This window comes from Apis mellifera, linkage group LG1 (assembly GCF_003254395.2).
Source record: "Apis mellifera strain DH4 linkage group LG1, Amel_HAv3.1, whole genome shotgun sequence".
Classification (NCBI taxonomy): domain Eukaryota; kingdom Metazoa; phylum Arthropoda; class Insecta; order Hymenoptera; family Apidae; genus Apis; species Apis mellifera.
Genome location: NC_037638.1, coordinates 24974138 through 24992418, shown reverse-complemented (window position 1 = coordinate 24992418; position 18281 = coordinate 24974138). Strand labels below are relative to the sequence as shown.

The window sequence follows — 18281 nt, the reverse complement described above, 5'->3', positions numbered from 1 at the left end:
CTCCTATCATCGTCGCTAGTTATTATTTTTATCGAGTACACGTAAATATAAATAGGATCTATGTATAGGAATCTATATTCGAAGGGTGGTATATTTATTATCGGTACACTGAACTCGAAGAAGAATTCGATATTATTAAATTTCCAATGAGATGGGACACAGAGCGGGGCAAATAAACTTCCTATTAAATTGTTAATAGCCGGTTAATTTTCAACGATATTACAATTGTCGATTATTAATTCATTAACGCTACAATTAACGCTGGAATACCATATTAGTTTCTTTAGCTTAGCTTGGCAATTAGAATCATTAATGGTCGAGAAACATTGTGCACGACGCAATAAGAAATAATATTTACTTATTCTTTTCACAGAGAAATTAAAGCACGTGAAATCTCGAAGAGTTGCATCGTTACATAAATATCGATCGATTATTATTAACGAGCCAATAATAATTTTTATCTATTTTATCGCAATTCTTATTAAATTATAATTACAATTATTGATAATATCGATGGGCATTAACGTTGCCTCGAAGAAGCTAATAACGCCAACACCTTCCGTGGCTCTGGCGTCGCGTGATCAGAAAATTCCTGACCAACCGGTAACCCGATCGTCGCGAAGCTCGAAGGTCAGCCACGATTGCGTTCAACGATTAGCACACGAGAAACTTCACGAGCGTGGAAAGAATCGCGACTTCGACTTCGGCCGAAAATACCGACCGGGCCAAAAGTCCTATAAAATGTTGTCGAGCCGCTGAAACTATATCTATTATAGCATCACGTGGTCCCCTATTTCTCTGCCACGTTATGTCGTTGTTTTGGTCCGCGCTCGATTTTGCGTCACCTTCCTGTTGCGGCTGCAACATTACCCGAATATACAGGGTGATCGCGAAACGATAGAGATAATTTTAACGCTCAAAATTAAACCGATAAATCATTATTATTTCTATCGAGTAAATTTTCAATTTAAAAAGTAATCAGATAGAATATTTCGATGCTTCCTAGATAAAAATCGGCGCGTAACGCGGCCATTTAAAAAAATCGTATAATATATCCGATACTTCAAAGTTAAAAAAGTTATCGAAGCAGTTAATTTTTAAAAAAATTTTCTAAAATTTTTCCACGAAGATTGATTTTTAAGAGTAACCCTGTATATATATATATACATCTAACGCAACTGCACGCGCAACCAAGCGAGATAACTCGCGCGTAATTGCCCCGAGTGTATTGGCTTCGTAACATCTTTTAACGAGCGCGCACGTGTGCGAAAAAGCAGCGTCAACGGTCAACCAATTACGATTCAAGAGGGGAAAAGAAGTTCGCTAAATCGTTCACTAAATAGTTATTACCCGTCCGATCGTTTCTCGAAATTCTACAAAAACTTAGTGAATCATAGATCAACTGGCATTCGTTTGGAACAAACTGTGAATCATCCATCCACTATGGATCAACTTTTCTGTTGAATTTCCTAATTTTGGTGACGGAGCAAACAATTGTTCGAGCAAACAAACGATTAACCATCGAGCAAGTTAGAATCGGCCTATGAACGTGTATGTAATCATAGGCAATGATGACGAAACGATATTATTCCGATGACTTTCGAATATCTTTTCTCTCCAATTTCAGATATCGATCGCAATTTTCAATTCGAAATGAAAACGGATCCGAGTAAAGGAGTAATCTTCGGTAATATTCGCGCACGTACCGGAAGCGGCTTGCTGCAATCATCTCTCGGCTAGTATCGCATCGTACACTCATTCATTCCCGGCCGATGGTGAACTCGGCCGGTCTGGCAGGTTTTGCCTGGCAGAAGCGAAGGCCAGAAAGAGAGAGGCCTAAGTCGAAGAAGAGAAAGAGAATCGGAGGATTGGTAAATCGTGCGTCATTGAAGATGCCGCTCGATATCCTCCGATTGTCCTCGAATATAAGCTGCTTCAACCCGCGTAAATTCTATTTAGGGATCGTGTCTCGAGAAATGTTAAAATTGGTGCAGTAATTTCGTTTTTTTTTTTTTTCTATGAAATGGATCATATTCGACACTTTAATTAATGAGTTTGAAAATTGGGAAAATTATCAGTTGTCGAATTGATTTTTTTTTTTTTTTACTTCGATGAAATTCTCTAACGTACAAGACTGGTTTTTTTTACAATTTTTTTGGTAAAGAATAACGTTAAATGGCATGTTATTACGCGGTAGAAAATGTAATTTTGGTATTGGTCCCCGGGCCAGGTTTACCTTGAACGTTATTAATTTCGAGACACGAAAAAATGTTGGCCGTGTTCATTGAGGAACGAGAGACGAGACGAGACGAGACGAGACCGAGATGCGAGTTTGACGCGAGTTTCGCATGAACTCGTTGTTGCGACACGCTGATGCAACCGGGACGAATAGAACAAAAATATGAATAACTCTTATCACAATATGTTTCATTGACTATTGCGAAACGGCATTTATGCTAACGTGCATTGCGCTCACGAGAATTCTATGGTATATTATCTAACGTTATCTCTAAGATACTTTGTTTCTTTCTTCTTTTTCTTTTTTTCGTTCTTCTTTTTCATTCCTTTTATTATCGCGTGATTTTCGCGTTGTAATCGAAATATTACAATTTTTCTGTATATATATAATTTTTCTTAAATTGGTAAAAAGAATTTTCGTATAAAGGAAAACGAATGAGATGGTATGAGTGAAGCGATCGATTATGGATTATTGCAGATTTTTAAGATACGTTAGATATTTATTATCGCAGGAATTAAACGATAATTTATTTTCAATCGTTTAATATTTATAATTTTTCAATACAATGAATTTATATCGCGATAAAATTTTTTCTCAATAAAACGCGAAACGGTAACACTTAAGAATATCAAGAGAGATATTTACGCTCTTCAGTTTTTTTCCCTCGACACAAAGTGTCGCTTCACGCTTCAGAAAGCATCTATCTTGAAATTCAATTAAAAAAAAAAAAAAAAAAAGGTATCGTTTTATTATTAAATATTTAATTAGAAATAAATATTATGCTTAAATACATATTTTATCTTATGTTGAAACTTGACAATTAATACTTCTGATCGACGATCAATATTTATAATTACCGATTAATTCAATCGATCGATTAAATCAAACGTTTCTTTTTTTTTTTTTTTGGCGATTCACTTTATTTAATCGCAAACATCGATCGAATTAAAAATTTTAATCGATATTCATCGATATAAAAGATCTATATATTTCATTCGATAGATTATACGCGATCAATAAAATTTCCACATGTATTTCTTTAATACGCATGCTTGTATATAAATATTTCAAAATATTTTAAACATAAACAGGATACACTAGCTCGAATAAAAAAAAATTAAACCCCTAAAATTAAATCTACGTAGAAAATTTCTTCAAATTAGATCGATATGTTACAAACTGTCGATATGTCGAACGAAAAGATCAACGATCCATTTCTCATCGTTCGAAAAATCGCTTTTACGCGCGTAAAAGTGGATCAGGTCGCGGTTTGAATAGAATATTTCCAAATAACATAATAGAGGAGAAGGAACGATATTATGCGAGAGAAACGATGGATTTTATGGATCTCGTTATCAGGGCCGTTTCTCAATCGGCCGCCTCGCGGCGTGGCACGTGAGCAAATCGAGCCAATCCCCGGCCTCCCTCGCCAGTTCACCAACCAACTCTTGCTCTCTTTCGTAACCGGAGACAGCCAAGGATCGGCAGAACCACCATTCCGCGCGATAAAAGCATCATCCAGCCTTTTTTCTCCAAAGGGGATGACCTTCGTCGTCTCGAGGGGGCCCCAGACACTTTGGATTCGGTCGGGCAGGAGGACCGCGTCATCGCCACTCTTCGCAATATCGATTTCGAGGCCGGTCGGCCCGATCTTTCTTTTCTAATGCGAGTTAACGAACTGTTGCCACGTCGCGGGCGAGCCAGCCTCGTTATCGTTACTAAAAATCTCATTAACAGTTAAATTCTTTCCACCGTGTATATACACGTACATTGAAATTTATTTTTTATTTTATTCCTTTTTCCTTTTCTTTTTTTTTCCTCGATATAAAATTGTTGAGAGAGAAAGTAAAGACAGGGGAAGAGCAGCTGTCATCGTTGTAAGTAAAGTGAAATAAATGAGTAGAAAGTGGACTTATCGGTCGAGCATTATTTCGGTCGATCGCGAGAAAACTGTTTCGTTGCGAAGCTTATTACTAATTCGCTAACGAGCAAAGGAATGATATCATTTCGTTGTTTTGAAAGGTGGAGCTTGAACGAACGAATATTCGCGCAACCGATCAACCTGATACCGTGAACGGGTAGCTTGTTGATTTTTAAACGATCGAACGACGGCGTTGCGAAATGGGAATTTTGGTATAAAGATAATACTTATCTTTGGAATAAAATAAGAATTATTTAGAATCGATGAAAATATTTGTGAAATATACCACATTTACGAATTCCTTTTTTAAATAATTAGATACCAAAAAACCAAAGTTCGATTATATTTCGATGATATTCGATCTAATGATTGCAAAAAGATCGATACGGTCGAACTTGACATCGCGCGAGGTTTTCCTCGTGGCTCGAACCATTCGATAAATTGCATTCGCGACGTATCCTTGCCGGAATGACCCAGTTACACGCTTAAATCCCTTGAAATCGTACGTACGAGAATTTATCGACTCACGGCTCAAGGCCGTTCGAGAGAATCTTTTCTGTCCAACCATCGAATACTAGTCGATACACGTCTCTCTCTTCCCACTATACTTCTTCCATCCACTGTTTCTACATTTAACCCTATCTCTACCGAACATAAGTAAAGGATCGTTCATTTTTCTCTCGACGTGAAAAATTAGAAATTTTCAAAATATTCTTTCGCTTCGATTTTTTTATAAATAAACATCCAACTCGGTTTTAACCTCGATTTCAATTTTGTTCCACAACTCAGCCGAACTTTCTTCCCAGCAATTATAAGTATTCTTTCCCCTTGGAGAGAAGAACTTAATGTGTCTTCATCCGCGATCCAGTTTTACTCGTTCTTCCTGCGGACCGTGGGATTTTTAACGGCGAATTAGATACGAACCGGATGCAACGTACGTTTCGTTACCGCCTCGTGCATCCGCAAATTGCAATTGTGTGCCGGCACGACGCGTGCGCGCACACAAAGTTATTGACACTCTGACGTCATCACCGATTTTCTCCAAGTCTTATCTTCCCCCCCCCCCTCCCCCTATCTTTCTTTCATCTTCGTCCATCGGAATAATTAATGAATCATTGAAATTTTTGCACCATCATTGTTAACGTCGGCTTGGAAAAATTATTCGGATCGCGTGATCGATCCAATTTCTCGCACGATTTTCAAATTATACATGATCGAGGATAAAGGGAAAGGAGTCCGATGATAATTTCGCCTTGAAATGTTCCGATGTAGCAATAATTCAACTCAACAGTTTAGTTGAATAAAATTCTAAAAAATCTTTATACACAACAGCGGGTCGAGAAACACGTTTTTCGAGTTTGTGCTACTTTGAACTCGAAGATTTCTTTTTTTTTTTTTTTTTAAATATTCTTGCCTGTCTTTTTAATCTTTTTTTTTTTATCCGTGCGAAACAAAACGAATCGCAGAGGAGCTTTTGATACAATATATTGATAAATGATTTATTCTCTCAACGAGAAAGAAAGAAGCGTTAATTTTTAATTTTAAAAATCAACCTTATTCTAAAATTTACACAAGCTTGTTCAAATGCTAAATTTATACTTTCACGAGTTTCACATTGTTTTATTTAAATGTGAATGAGAATATAACGTAAATAATAACGCAATTAAAGAGATCTTTAATTTTATCATTTCTAAAAATAGTAGTGGCAAAAATCAGAAATAAAATAGAGAAATATAAAGTAGTTAATAAATTATTCTTCGAGATATTGCATACGAGATAATTTGCATAAACACTATGTAATAATAATAATGACATCGTACGTACTTTTAGAATATTTCTTTTACAAATAAGCTTTGAAAAACGTGATAAATTTACGCTTACGATACGATGGAGAACATTATGGTGGATAAGATATACATAAGTATTTGAAACCGTGCGTTTTTTCCACCGCATAAATAATTACGTTGTGCTTATAAGTGTGTTAATTACATAATTAAAAAAAAAAAAAAAAAAAAAAAAAAAAAAAAAAAAGAATTTCTTAACTCGTGAACCATCATTTGTCCCTGTCACACACGTAATGCACTTTGATTGCTACGAAATTATATAAACTTGTGTTGTCCGTTTTTATCATACGATAAATTTTCGAGAAATTAACCGTGTAATTTAATAGTAAGTTAAAGTTATTTTAACGAGTTTATTAAAAGCGTTAAAAACAACCATTTAATATACATATTCGTCGAAATAAATAATTTTTTATTCGGATTTTCCTACAATTATTTTTTTAGACAATGGATTCGACGATTCCTGCGATTGAAATTACGCAAATCATTATATGAATGAAAATTACGACACGTGTAATAAATTCGAATGAATTCAATTGTAAAATTATTTTTTTATTATTAGCGATTCAAGAAGTATATATAAATAATTGTAAAAATAATATATATCGAAAGAAATTTATATCAGGAATAAATGAAACAAACTTTCAATTTTTACTGTACACTTTTTCGCACAATACACGATAATCGAAAGAAAGTGTAATATGTTTAACGACGTCTCAACGAATGCAACTATGCTTCTTAAACGAAGAAACGCTCTCCTAAGCTCTATTAGAATCGCTGACACGGAAACGGAAATGTTCTAGAAACCGCGGCATTAAAGTGCATCCTCATTACCGCAATTCGTAACGCGTATACACAAAACGGGCAATAAATCTTTCATAACACGGACGTGTCTGGAATGGAAATTGTTAGAAGGGAAATAAAATGTTACGAATATTGTCGAAAGATGCGAAATATTATTATTAGAAATTCAAATCAAACGAATTATAAATGTATAAAATTATTCCACAAATTATTCTAGAAATTATTCATTCAATAATACACGTAAACACACGGATCTAAATTTAGACACTAGAGGGCCACGCGTGAAAACAGATTTCTCGAAAGAGTTTATTAATTCTTTGTTCATATAGATATACGCGTTGCGCGAAAACTATAGTTTTTTCTCGGTGATTCTTGATTCTTTTTGTGAATCTCAGAGTCCACATCTTTCGATACATTCTTAATATCATTGTTGTCAGTGTTAGTATTCGAGAAATTTAAAATTTAAATATCCGTCGACTTTTAAATACTATCACTTGTAAAGCTAAGACTTAATCGTTAAAACTAATGCTGAGCAACGTCACAAGAATCACCGAGAAGAAACTTAAAAAATATTAAGTAAAACGTAGGAAAAATTTAAAAATTCGTTATTATTTCTTTTTACTCACCGAATTATATTGAATTTTTAAAACAAATGTTTCGTACATTTAGACACAATTTTTATATCGTGAATGTTATTGCACCACAACAATGAACGTATTAATTATAATAATAATAATAATACGGAGAAAGAAGTGGAGAATTCATAATAATTGGAAGACTAAACAATTGAACGCAAAACTCGTCAGTGGTTCGAAAGATTGTAAACCCAAATAATCGATTATCGACGTTACGTATCGGTGCTAAGGTATACGATAACCTACATTTACATTACAATACGTTTATTGTACAATACAATTAATGATAAATTTTCTTTACTCTTCTCCAATTCTGTCTAAATTAAGAACGAATTAAACGATTTAAAATCGAATTATTCGTTTTGTAATTCGATTTTACGATAGCGGTATCCGGTAATTTTAATTGGGATATTACATGTTTAACCCGAGTATAGCCGGGACAAAAGAAATACGAAAGCTCGATTCGCATGTGGCGAACAATAAACTTGAAAATACCAGCGTTATCGATTTCGCGCGAAATTGCGTCAGATTACGATGCAGTTCGAGTGAGTGCAGGAAATGATAAGCGGTGAGGTCGTAATCGTACGAGAACATTCTCGTGTTTCCTATAACCATTCATAATTGGCCGTGTCGGAAAAGGACGCACACATGCCACTTGGGATTGTATTATTACATTAGCGATTGACAATGAACGTAAAAATGAGGGAAGCGGTTGAACAGATCCCTTTCAACGATTCCATTGCTCGGCTAAATTAAAATTTTTCGTCTCTTATTCCGGATATGACGGAGTCGCTTACGAGTTTCCGTCCTCGCATATATATACACCACATTTCCAACGAATAACCTTTCCTATATCTCTCTATTATTGACAACGTTAATGTTCAGACTCGTGTTTTGATAGAAACGTTTCCACGTTTAAAAATATAATTTTTAAAGACGATTTCCAAGCAAATAATATTATTTATTTTATCGTTTACAAATATTATTATCTGAAAAAAGGAGGAAGAAAAAAGAAAAACACGACAAAAACGTGCTACTTTCGTTTCATTTCACCCTTTATTTAAATGTAAACGGCACAAAGGATCGATACCTGGATAGGATCCGTGGTTAATCCGTGCGACAAATTCGGGAGGAACAGCAGCTTTGAAGCTTTGAAAAGAGGCGAGGGAAACTGTTCGCGGAGAATCCTCGGCAAGTGGGGTCGAACACGCGCCCCTTTTCGCTTTTCCCCTTCCGCTCGAAGGTAAGAAGCACACGCACTCCATCCCCCCACCCGTAATCTCTCCGCTTCAATTTTCGAGCCGGCTTGAAAACGCCGCTCCCTTTTCAACGCTCGTCGATCGCGGCCATCGTTTTGTCCGATACGAAAAATCCAGGAAAAGCGGATTTCCCCGGGACGCGTTCAATACGCCGGACGGATCGCTTTACGTTCGACTTCCGGGGGAGAGTAGGCGAGATTCGAGCAGGATATTTTTCGGGAGGAAGGAGGAGGAAAGGGATGAAAGGGAGGAACGAACACAGCTGCCCCTCCTTCCCATTCTCTTGGCGCCAGGGGAAAATATTTATATTCTTTCACTCCGGGGCCCGGGCATTGTGCCACGCGGAATTCTAATTCGCACTATTTCTGATATACAGTACCGTTCAAAAGCGGTTTTGGCCTGATATACAGTACCGTTCGAAAGTATTTTAATGTTAAAAGTATTAATAGAAACTAATTCTAATCCTAAAGGATTTATAATTGAGATTTGTTACAATCGTTTAGAATAGAACGTGGGAATATTATTGAAGATAAAGCAAGGATTTGTATATTAATCTCTCGAGGGATGAGAGAAATTACAGAGGTTATTAATTCTAAATCGTTAATTTTATTAGCAAGGTTCCAATTATACCGACACATTTTGTTTACGATAGTTTTGTCATTGGGTGCAATGACGCGATTACAGAAGAGGGCCGAGCCAAAAGGGTGTCGCAACGCTGGAATGTCTTGAGGCGTTTTCAATATTAAAGATGACTGGGTAACAAACGATGACTAACACGGCTTCGAATGGAACTATAAGTATATATACGCGCGCGAGTTCGTTGTCCCCCGCCGTTGAAAATTTCTTTGTTACTTTGCATTCCGGAAATGAGCCATCCCGAAGAAATTTACCAATCGCCGGTTTAAAAAAAAAAAGGTTAAAGTTCCAAGAAGTTCTCGAGAAAAATTTCGTTTCAATAAATATATCGTGATTAACATGATATGCACGAGAAGTGGAAGTACGTTCTTACAGATACCATTCACAATTATTTATTTCTCGAAAATGAAATCGAAGCGAGGAAGTGGTAGTTATATTTACGGTTTCAAGTAGCATAAATCTCGCGCCGAAAATTGAAAATTTCTTTGTTACTTTGCATTCCGGAAATGAGCCATCCCGAAGAAATTTATCAATCGCCGGTTTAAAAAAAAAAAAGGTTAAAGTTCCAAGAAGTTCTCGAGAAAAATTTCGTTTCAATAAATATATCGTGATTAACATGATATGCACGAGAAGTGGAAGTACATTCTTACAGATACCACTCACAATTATTTATTTCTCGAAAATGAAATCGAAGCGAGGAAGTGGTAGTTATATTTACGGTTTCAAGTGGCGTAAATCTCGCGCCAACTTTCGACAGCGATGAAATTTCAAAATATCTCCCCATCGCCGCCATAAATCGTTCCATTGTATGAGATGATGCTGCGTAACGAGGCACGGGCAAATATGGCAGTGTACACGCAATCCGAACAATTTGCCGATAAAATCGCGATCCGGAAGAATAGTCGCTTCGAGCGATCGTTCCTCCTTGCATGTCTAATATCGCCTACGAAACGATCTTTGCCATCGTCGAGACCCACACCGAGAGAATCGACGAAAAAAAGAAAAAAAAAAATCATTGCTGAATCAGCAATGCAAACGAGAATTCGCGCCTACTTTCACGTTGTTCGAGGAAGGAAAAGGATCGCGGTGTACATTTCTCTCCTCATCTCTTCTCTCACACCTCTCTCGTAACGCGTTCGAAATTTTGTTCCATAAAACTGAAAAAAAAACTCGATTTCCTCAAAGGAACGTTTCGCGATGTTTCGCGAGACGGTTGAGAACCATCGTTTTAACGATTAATTTTACGACCTCGCTTAACATTTTCAACTTAAGGCCTTTTTTCCTTATTTCCTTTTATTTATCTAATTTTCTGCGATCGTAAAAGCCACGCGTTTATACATCGCCGGTTCAACTTATATATAACCCCCGCCAATCTTTTCGAGCCTTTTACTCGTTTCGGCCTTAATCATTTTCACTTTCGATTAATCGTTTCAAGATCAATTTCTCTCGCCTTTTTGATTCCCTATTAGAACCTCGAAGAGAAGCTCGAGTCGAGTGGTATTGGCAAATATCGAGCACGAGTCGGAGCATGCCACGTTTGACTCCCGTTCGAATTGCCAAATCGCTTCGAAGCCCGGTATAGTGTGTTGCCAAATCCCCTTCGATCGTTGTGTGTTAACGCACGCGCCGAAGTACGCGGGTTACTTAGAGCCCGGGGAGAAGTAATTTACCGGTATAAATTACGTACTTTGCAGCTTTCGTAAGGATAACAGGTTTTTGCGCGATGCTTAGCCGCTTAGGCTATCGAATAATTTAAAGGCCAATTGGTTCTAGAATCTAGTTGAAATTGCGCGAAAACACCTTCCGCCCTTTTTTTCCCCGCCGATTCAATTACTTAATTTCACGTAATACGATCTCGCACGAGTCGTTCCACTCCGAGTCGTTAAACTTCGAGTAACTAGATCGGACTTTGTAATTATAGAAAATGGCTATTCGAAATCTAACGATTATATATATATATATATACGTCGATTGTAATATTTCTTTCTTTTTTATTTAATTAATGCAAGAATGATTGTGCAACGATGGAAGACAAAATTGGGAAGGTATTCGACCTAAAGATATTTGATATTAATATCGAGAGTGTAAAGGAGGTTTTTTCTTAAGTCGAATATGCTTGGGATGCTCGAAATAATTTTCCGACTCGTTAGAGATGCGCGTTGACCGTGCGATGAATCGAGAAAAGTATGCGAGTGGCGATATGAGTTACGGCACCTTGTCCCTTGTAAGGTATCCTTCGATCATCTGGAGCCACGTGTCCCTGTAAATGGAAACACGCCGGCTAAGAATAAACGGGAAGAGCGATGGAACTGAATGGTGATCGAAGAACTGCGAATTTTTAGAAACCAAGTATATTTTTACATCCCTCTTTATATCCCTTGCGCCACGTGTGCGAGGAGATAATAATATTTCCATGGATTGATCTTCTTTTTTCTCTCTCTCTCTCTTGTTTTCTGTCTCTTACATTCTACGAAGTTCTTTCTTCTCGCGATTCGTATTTGTTTCTCGATTAATAAGAAGAAGCAAATTTAATAAACAATTCCGAAAAGTGAGTAGATTAATTATATTTAACGCAATGTTGCAATTTTTAATTACGTCAAGTTGCAACAGCTGACAGCTTAAGACGAATTTATCGTTATGTAACGACGCGTTTCGATAAGAAAAACAGTTCACACCTTTTAAACGTTAAAACTTGATTAATAAAAGAGAAATAATTTAATGAATTCAGATTGTGATCGTTTTTAATTAAGATTAATATCCGATAGGGGATCTAAAAAGGAAAAATAAACTGGAATTAACATTTTGCATAAAATTTAGCCTAGAATTTCAATTTTCTTTCATTATTTTGCTTTTACTTTTACTTTTATTTTATTTTTTTTTTTTTTAAATCGAAAGTAGCACGAACGAAAATACTGGTCAACATCTCGTTTGCAACGTATCGCGATATCTTTCTAGGTCGATTTCGTTTATAATAATCTTCTTTCTTTCTTTCTTTCTTTTTTTTTTTTTCTTTAATCGTCGATATCTTCGCTTTGACACTTTTAATACCTTTATCATCTTTGCATATTTGATTTTATCTGTACCGGTTTCCACGATTTACCTGTATATACGGTAGATACGCAAATTCACCTGAGAAAACAAAAGAATTTCGAAACTCGCCGAGAGAAATCTGTTTAATCGGCGTCTGTTCGGTTTACCAAGAATGCCTCGGATATTGCGAAATCGAAAATTTGATGGGTGATTAAACGACTTCATTTCTCAATGAATCACTCGAAATCCCACCCTACGAGGGAGGGAGAGGGGATAGAGAAATCCATGAATCATCCCTTCGTAAAAGCTAAGCAATAGGATATCCCATATACTCGATATTTCCCGCTCTTTCCCGGTTGACGAAAGATCCACGGAATCACGTTTTGAAAGGAGGCCATTTTGCCATTCATTAGTCCCTCGAAATTCTAGATGCCCACGTGAAATACTTTCTCGTTCCGCTCGGGTCGGTTAGTGCGGTCCTGTCGTGGAAAAAAAAAAGAGAAAAGACAAGGCGTGCACGAGACTCGATACTCCAGCTTGCTCTAAGGTATCCTCCGCGTATAATCCTGGTTATCTCGTGCCTGCATGCCTCTGCGGGCACATCTGCCACCGTCGAAGAAAGAGGAAATTGCTGCGAGTTGGCCCGTGGAGAATGGACCTTGTGTTCTTGCACTTCTTGGACCGGTGCGCGTAGGTATACACACATCTAACACCTGCCTTCTTCGTAAGTTATTCCATTCCTTTTCTTCTCTCTCTCTCTCTCTCTCTCTCCCTTTCTCCGTTTCCTATTCATCGATCTTCGTCGATTACCTTATGGCGAGGCAGAGAGAGAGAGAGAGAGTGAATAATGGGACGAAGGAGCAGGGCTCGTGCTGCTCGTCCATTCGATCCTTCGGTTACCTGATCTTTGTACGTTTTATGGTCAACCTTGCCTCGTCCGAAATTTCCGGAAACTGTTCGAGAATTCTTCTTTTCGCGCATATACGCACGCGTATTTAAATCTTTAAGCTGTGGACTTTTACTTTTCCGAGTATTCGGAGTCGAAGTGATTTTTCTACGGATTCGAATCGGACGAATAATATCGCACGCGTGATGTTTCTCGCGAGAGAACGTAGCAATCACGAGAAGTAAATAAGAAGCGTAATAATAAGTAAGGGAAACACACCGTGTGACCAATTAACGCTGGTTTGGAACTCGTGAAAATGACAAATTCGAAATTTGTTATTTCGCGTATAATAAGATTACGCGACACGATGGCGTATGGAATCCATAGTGTAGAATGAAATATTTGCAAGTAACGGCGGCAAGAAAGTGAAGTTTCTCCACGAGTGGCAAGACAATGCATCATCGATTTCTCAGGCCTTCCCCGTGGCCAAGCGCGTCGAAACACGTCCATCGAAGGCTGTATATTTATTTGGGTCGCGGACACCGGGGGAATTATCTGCTCGATCCTTCCGCTCTTGCAACGTCTCTGACCCCCATTCCTCTTTTCCGTTATCGGTCTTTATCGACGCTAAACCGCTTCGCGGCTAGTTGTGCATTATTTTTAACCGATTAACTCGCGAACTTTCGCGAAACAGCCGTCTCGACGGCGTTACGAAATCGCGAGTAGGCCGAGCATCTTTCCGATTTATATAATTGCAAGGGTGATGAAGTTCCAATGAGAGATCGGTCTATTGTTGCATTGCACAGGGATTTTAATAGGCTCGATAATATCTTAAAATTTCTATCAAAAATTCTTTACTTGCTTCTATCGAAAATTCATATTATTATATTTAGAAATATTTGTGAAATAGTTCGAGATATTTTACGACATGGAAATCGACTTTCAAATTGTATATAATCTTTAATTATTTTTATGATTTTGTTTTATATTACATTACGTTCAAAGATATATTTTGTCCTTTTTTTTTTAAACGTTCAAAATATATTAATCGTAAAATGTGACTCACCGAATTTCAGATTTTCTAAAAATGTCGGGGGAAGAGGCACGATCATCGCGCAAGGAAAGGCAGGAAGATAAGACGGATCCGGGTGCTAGTAGACACGGGAACTTCATGAATTATTACCAATTCCATCCTGCGGAAGAGCGCGTGCGACAACTTCCGCGTGGCGTGTGGCGGTCTGCCCATCCGGACCGGAAATACGTAGGCCTAGACGTCGGCTGTAACGCGGGGGTAAGGCTGAAACAGCTGTCAGACAAAATAGGATGAGTCGTGACCGTGATCCGAAAATTACAAACGACAACCGTCTAAATTTAGCCCGATCTTATCCCCTCTCGACGATCATTCTTCCTCCCGAAAATTCTTTTCCACTTACGAGAAAAATATTTTTCAATTTAAAAAAAATTATAAGCATTTTAAAAAATTCTTCTCTTTCGATCCCACATATTTAGAAAAAAAAAAATTCATTGATCAAAGGGTATCTCGTATAAATATCGCAAAATCGTATTTAACGATTTCAGGATTTAACATTCGTGTTGCACGACTTCCTCGAGAAAGCTTTATCGGCCGATCAGTCGAAGGAGATCAGTTTGCTCGGCGTGGACCTCGATCCGATCTTAATAGAGCGGGCACGGGAACGCAATCCACGCCCGGATCGTATTATTTTCGAGTGCCTCGATTTTTTGACCGAGGATTGTAACCGATTCCTGAACGAGCATCTTGCCCGATTCGAAAAGTCACGATTCGACGTCGTGTTCTGTTTCTCGGTTACGATGTGGATCCACTTGAACCACGGGGACGAAGGGCTGGTGAAATTTCTGAGAAAGGCTTGTTCCGTAGCCGAAATGATAGTGATCGAGCCGCAAGTCTGGAAATGTTACAGAAACGCGTCCAGAAGGCTTAGACGTTCGAAGGCCGAGGATTTCCCATTGTTGAAAACGTTGAAATACACCGGAGATCCTGTTGAACATATTGAACGTATATTAAGGGAATTTTGTAATTTTCGAAGAGTCATGGTTACGAAGAACAATGAGTGGAAACGGAGACTATTAATTTATGCGAGGACGTGAGCTATCGCTCTTCAGATTGATGCATTTCCGTACGCTAATCGACGTCGAACCAGCGACGAGGATATAGTACATATATATATATATTTTATGCGAATGTGGTTAAGAATATTAATACAATTGGCGGAATAATTTCTGATAGATGATTTGCATAGAAGAAAAAAGATAGATGACTTGCATTAATGAAAAATATCAAAGAAAGGTTACCAAATTTTTGGAAATTTTTGTTTATTTTTCATACATTTAATTTTTCGTAAGGTTATTAATTAATATGTTGAAGTTTAAAATTGACTAACTTCAAGTTTCATTTTGATACGTTGATTTAATACAATTAATTTAATAATACATTAATATTTAACTATTGTATTTTAAATAATTTTGTCTTTTTTTTAAATAATTTTAATTTTCTGAAATTGAATATTCAAATATAAGAAAAATAATAATAATAATCGTTTTGAAATATCAAATTGTACGTCAGATTCTTTATTCTTTATCTGTAATATATAAATACGTATAAATTTATCTTATTCTTGCGTTAACTTCTTCTTTTAGAACGTCAGAAATAATTGGAAAACATTGAAATATTTCTGTACGTGATTCATATATAGATGTTCCAAATATTAATTTAGACTCGTATAAATTTTTTTCATATATTATATAAAAAGTCGATATGAATTTTCTAACTAACCAAAGATAAAAATGTCCATTATTATTAATCTTATATAAAGTGACGTAATAATGAGAGAAAATGGAAAAAGAGTAAATAATAAAGATTAGTAGAGGTTACAATTACTTGAAGGGAAAGATTCTGAGAACGACGCGAGATGGCAATACCGTACAAATGTTTGTTCTGCTGATGGCGAAGTACGAGCATAACAACAAACTGACATGAACTCTGCGAGCAAGGTAAGCTAAAAGGCATCTGTTGTCGCCGATTTTAGGCAGTTTCCCGCCATATAACACTTAACGGTCGTTCTCCCCCACCGCTCGTCTTCCTTTTTCTACGTGAGTCACGTGCTTTAACCCTCGAGTACTCTAGCAATGGAGTCTGTAAGCGGGCATAAGGTTAGGTTATGATTTCCTTTAATATTTTTTTTTCTTTATTCTTCGACAAAATTGTTTAATAAATTGATATAAATTCTCTTTTTATAATTATTTAATGAAGGTCTGTGAGAAGAAGAGAATATAAATATTAATTGTACGACAAATCATTCAAGCATTTCAAATATTAATTGTTTTAGGTTGGTGAAATTTTCACCGCAGCCGGAGCAGCATTTAACAAATTGGGAGAATTAACCATGCAATTACATCCTACGACGGACTCACCAGCAGGGTAATTGAATAAAAAATGTATATGCAATAGCTTTTTTTCCATAAATAGCGGTAATGCATCTATTGCTTTCGCTTCAGTTTACATGACACTATCCGCGTTAGAGAAACGCGGGAGAATGTCACGTGGTGTAGCCTATTAACCAATAAGAGATTTTCACACTCTACAGCTTTATTCAATTTTTATGTGCGAATTGTTTAAATTTGAAAAAATTTTTTGCTATATTATAATTTTTTGCTATTACAAAGTACACAAAAATATTATGATTTCTTCTTTTATAAAAATAAGATAAATATTTATAGATTATTAATAAATATTGTTAATAATAAAAATAAGATAAATATTATTATTCATGTTTCTTGTTACCTACAATTTATTCAAAAATTATTAATGCATGTAAATAAAAAAAAAATATATGAAATTTTAATTATTTTTTTTATTATCATTATGTAATTAAAAATTAAATAATTAGGAATAGTTTTGCATCATAATTGCTTTATTGCAAAAGAAATGGCTGGCTGTATTTTTACATAATTTCTTGTGTCGCTTGATCTGTAGTAAATGGACTGACGAGGAAATTGAGATGCTCCGTCACTCGGTAAAGACCTTCAGTGAAGACTTGAACAAAATAAGTGAACACATCAAGGGACGAACGGTGTAAGTGAATAAGGCTACATCGAGCCCACGGTCGTTCCTCAATTTCTCTACGTCAGTTTCAGCTCAAAATTAACCGAACGTTTTGACTTTTTAGCTCTCAGATTCGGACAACACTGAAGAAGAAAGCATTTGAAGAGGCTGGTGTTCCAATTAGACAACAAATGCTTTCCCAACAATCGTCGCAACAATCAGTTCAAGTATCGAAACAACAAGGAAATCAAGGATTAATGGGAAAGTCAGCAGAAGTAACGTTAAACATGTTAAATGCACCAGAATCGGAAGTAGATGTTGAAGGACTGCCAGAAGAAGTAAAACTTGAGTTCGAGGGTGCGACGGAAGAAGTTGCCTCTTAATATCGAGAGTGATCTCAAACTATGTCTACTTCTATTTCAATCTTTAAATTTAAGATATCTTTCACATAATATATTTAGTATTAAGTAATATGTACATTCGATAAGTTATGTTTCTCAAGTAAATTTTTAAAAATTGATCGTATTTTTTTCTTCATAGTGTTTCCTTTTTATCGACTCAGTCTAGTGTGTTTTGAGGGCGCCACAAGTTTGAAAATCATCAATAGAGATATAAGTTGGCAGCTATTCCAAATGAAGTTGTATGCACTAGCAAATAGAGACTTTTTTGTTGATCTTTTGGTATTTGATTGTTTCGCGGCTTACGTTAGTTTTTTTCACATGACGCATATGATTGACAGATTAGCAATGACACGACTGGCAGCGTATCTAACTTGTTCAAGTTAGTTAATCGGTAGCATTCACTGGCTCATCTCCGACTGCATCCTTCATTTTATTATTTAAATTGCAGCTGTCTCTCATTTTATAGAGGGATTGGCTGTATGTATTCGATCAAAGTGTAATGATTTATACGGTGAATTTAAGTGAACGTTTTGGGACACCACCTGTAG

General features: G+C 36.6%; 3 protein-coding genes across 13 annotated transcripts in view; 2 read left to right on the top strand and 1 right to left on the bottom strand.

Moving 5' to 3' along the window:
• The window catches only part of LOC409288 (tribbles homolog 2), a 50544-nt gene extending 36121 nt beyond the window's left edge, over positions 1-14423 (bottom strand). Inside the window, exon 1 of the mRNA XM_006571490.3 lies at positions 14318-14423. The gene's annotated coding sequence lies outside the window, so the exon portion shown is untranslated. The remainder of the gene's footprint in view (positions 1-14317) is intronic.
• LOC102653614 (probable RNA methyltransferase CG11342) overlaps positions 1-15723 on the top strand; it is a 34371-nt gene extending 18648 nt beyond the window's left edge. For 4 of the 9 annotated variants that reach the window (XM_006571484.3, XM_006571487.3, XM_026446207.1 and 1 more), the window contains exons 2-3: positions 14328-14542; positions 14830-15721. In XM_006571484.3, coding sequence (XP_006571547.2) covers positions 14328-14542; positions 14830-15378 — 764 coding nt within the window. In that variant the 3' untranslated portion in view covers positions 15379-15721. Of the gene's footprint in view, positions 1-12210; positions 13060-13179; positions 13516-13642; positions 14201-14327; positions 14543-14829 lie in introns of those variants that run through there. The other 5 variants (XM_006571489.3, XM_006571483.3, XM_016916544.2 and 2 more) reach the window with 5 other exon arrangements.
• Positions 15724-16157: 434 nt separating this feature from the next.
• On the top strand, positions 16158-17850 carry LOC408633 (chromatin complexes subunit BAP18). Of its 3 annotated transcripts, none has more exons than XM_006571481.3 (4): positions 16158-16281; positions 16617-16708; positions 17264-17362; positions 17457-17850. In XM_006571481.3, exons 1-4 carry the CDS (start codon positions 16264-16266, stop codon positions 17713-17715), a joined length of 468 nt encoding a protein of 155 aa, XP_006571544.1. In that variant the 5' UTR covers positions 16158-16263; the 3' UTR covers positions 17716-17850. The 3 variants fall into 3 exon arrangements, with proteins under 3 accessions (XP_006571544.1, XP_006571545.1, XP_006571543.1); XM_006571480.3 differs by lacking the exon at positions 16158-16281 and adding an exon at positions 16295-16440; XM_006571482.3 differs by lacking the exons at positions 16158-16281; positions 17264-17362 and adding an exon at positions 16294-16440.
• Positions 17851-18281: the final 431 nt, after the last annotated feature.

What these genes read in the sequence shown, in the direction of transcription:
- LOC408633 (XM_006571480.3), top strand. Translation starts at nt 16,417, where the DNA reads ATGGAGTCTGTAAGCGGGCATAAG. An exon ending in AGTCTGTAAGCGGGCATAAG is followed by an intron (nt 16,441 to 16,616) that starts GTTAGGTTATGA and finishes TAATTGTTTTAG; the next exon opens with GTTGGTGAAATTTTCACCGC. An exon ending in CACATCAAGGGACGAACGGT is followed by an intron (nt 17,363 to 17,456) that starts GTAAGTGAATAA and finishes TTGACTTTTTAG; the next exon opens with CTCTCAGATTCGGACAACAC.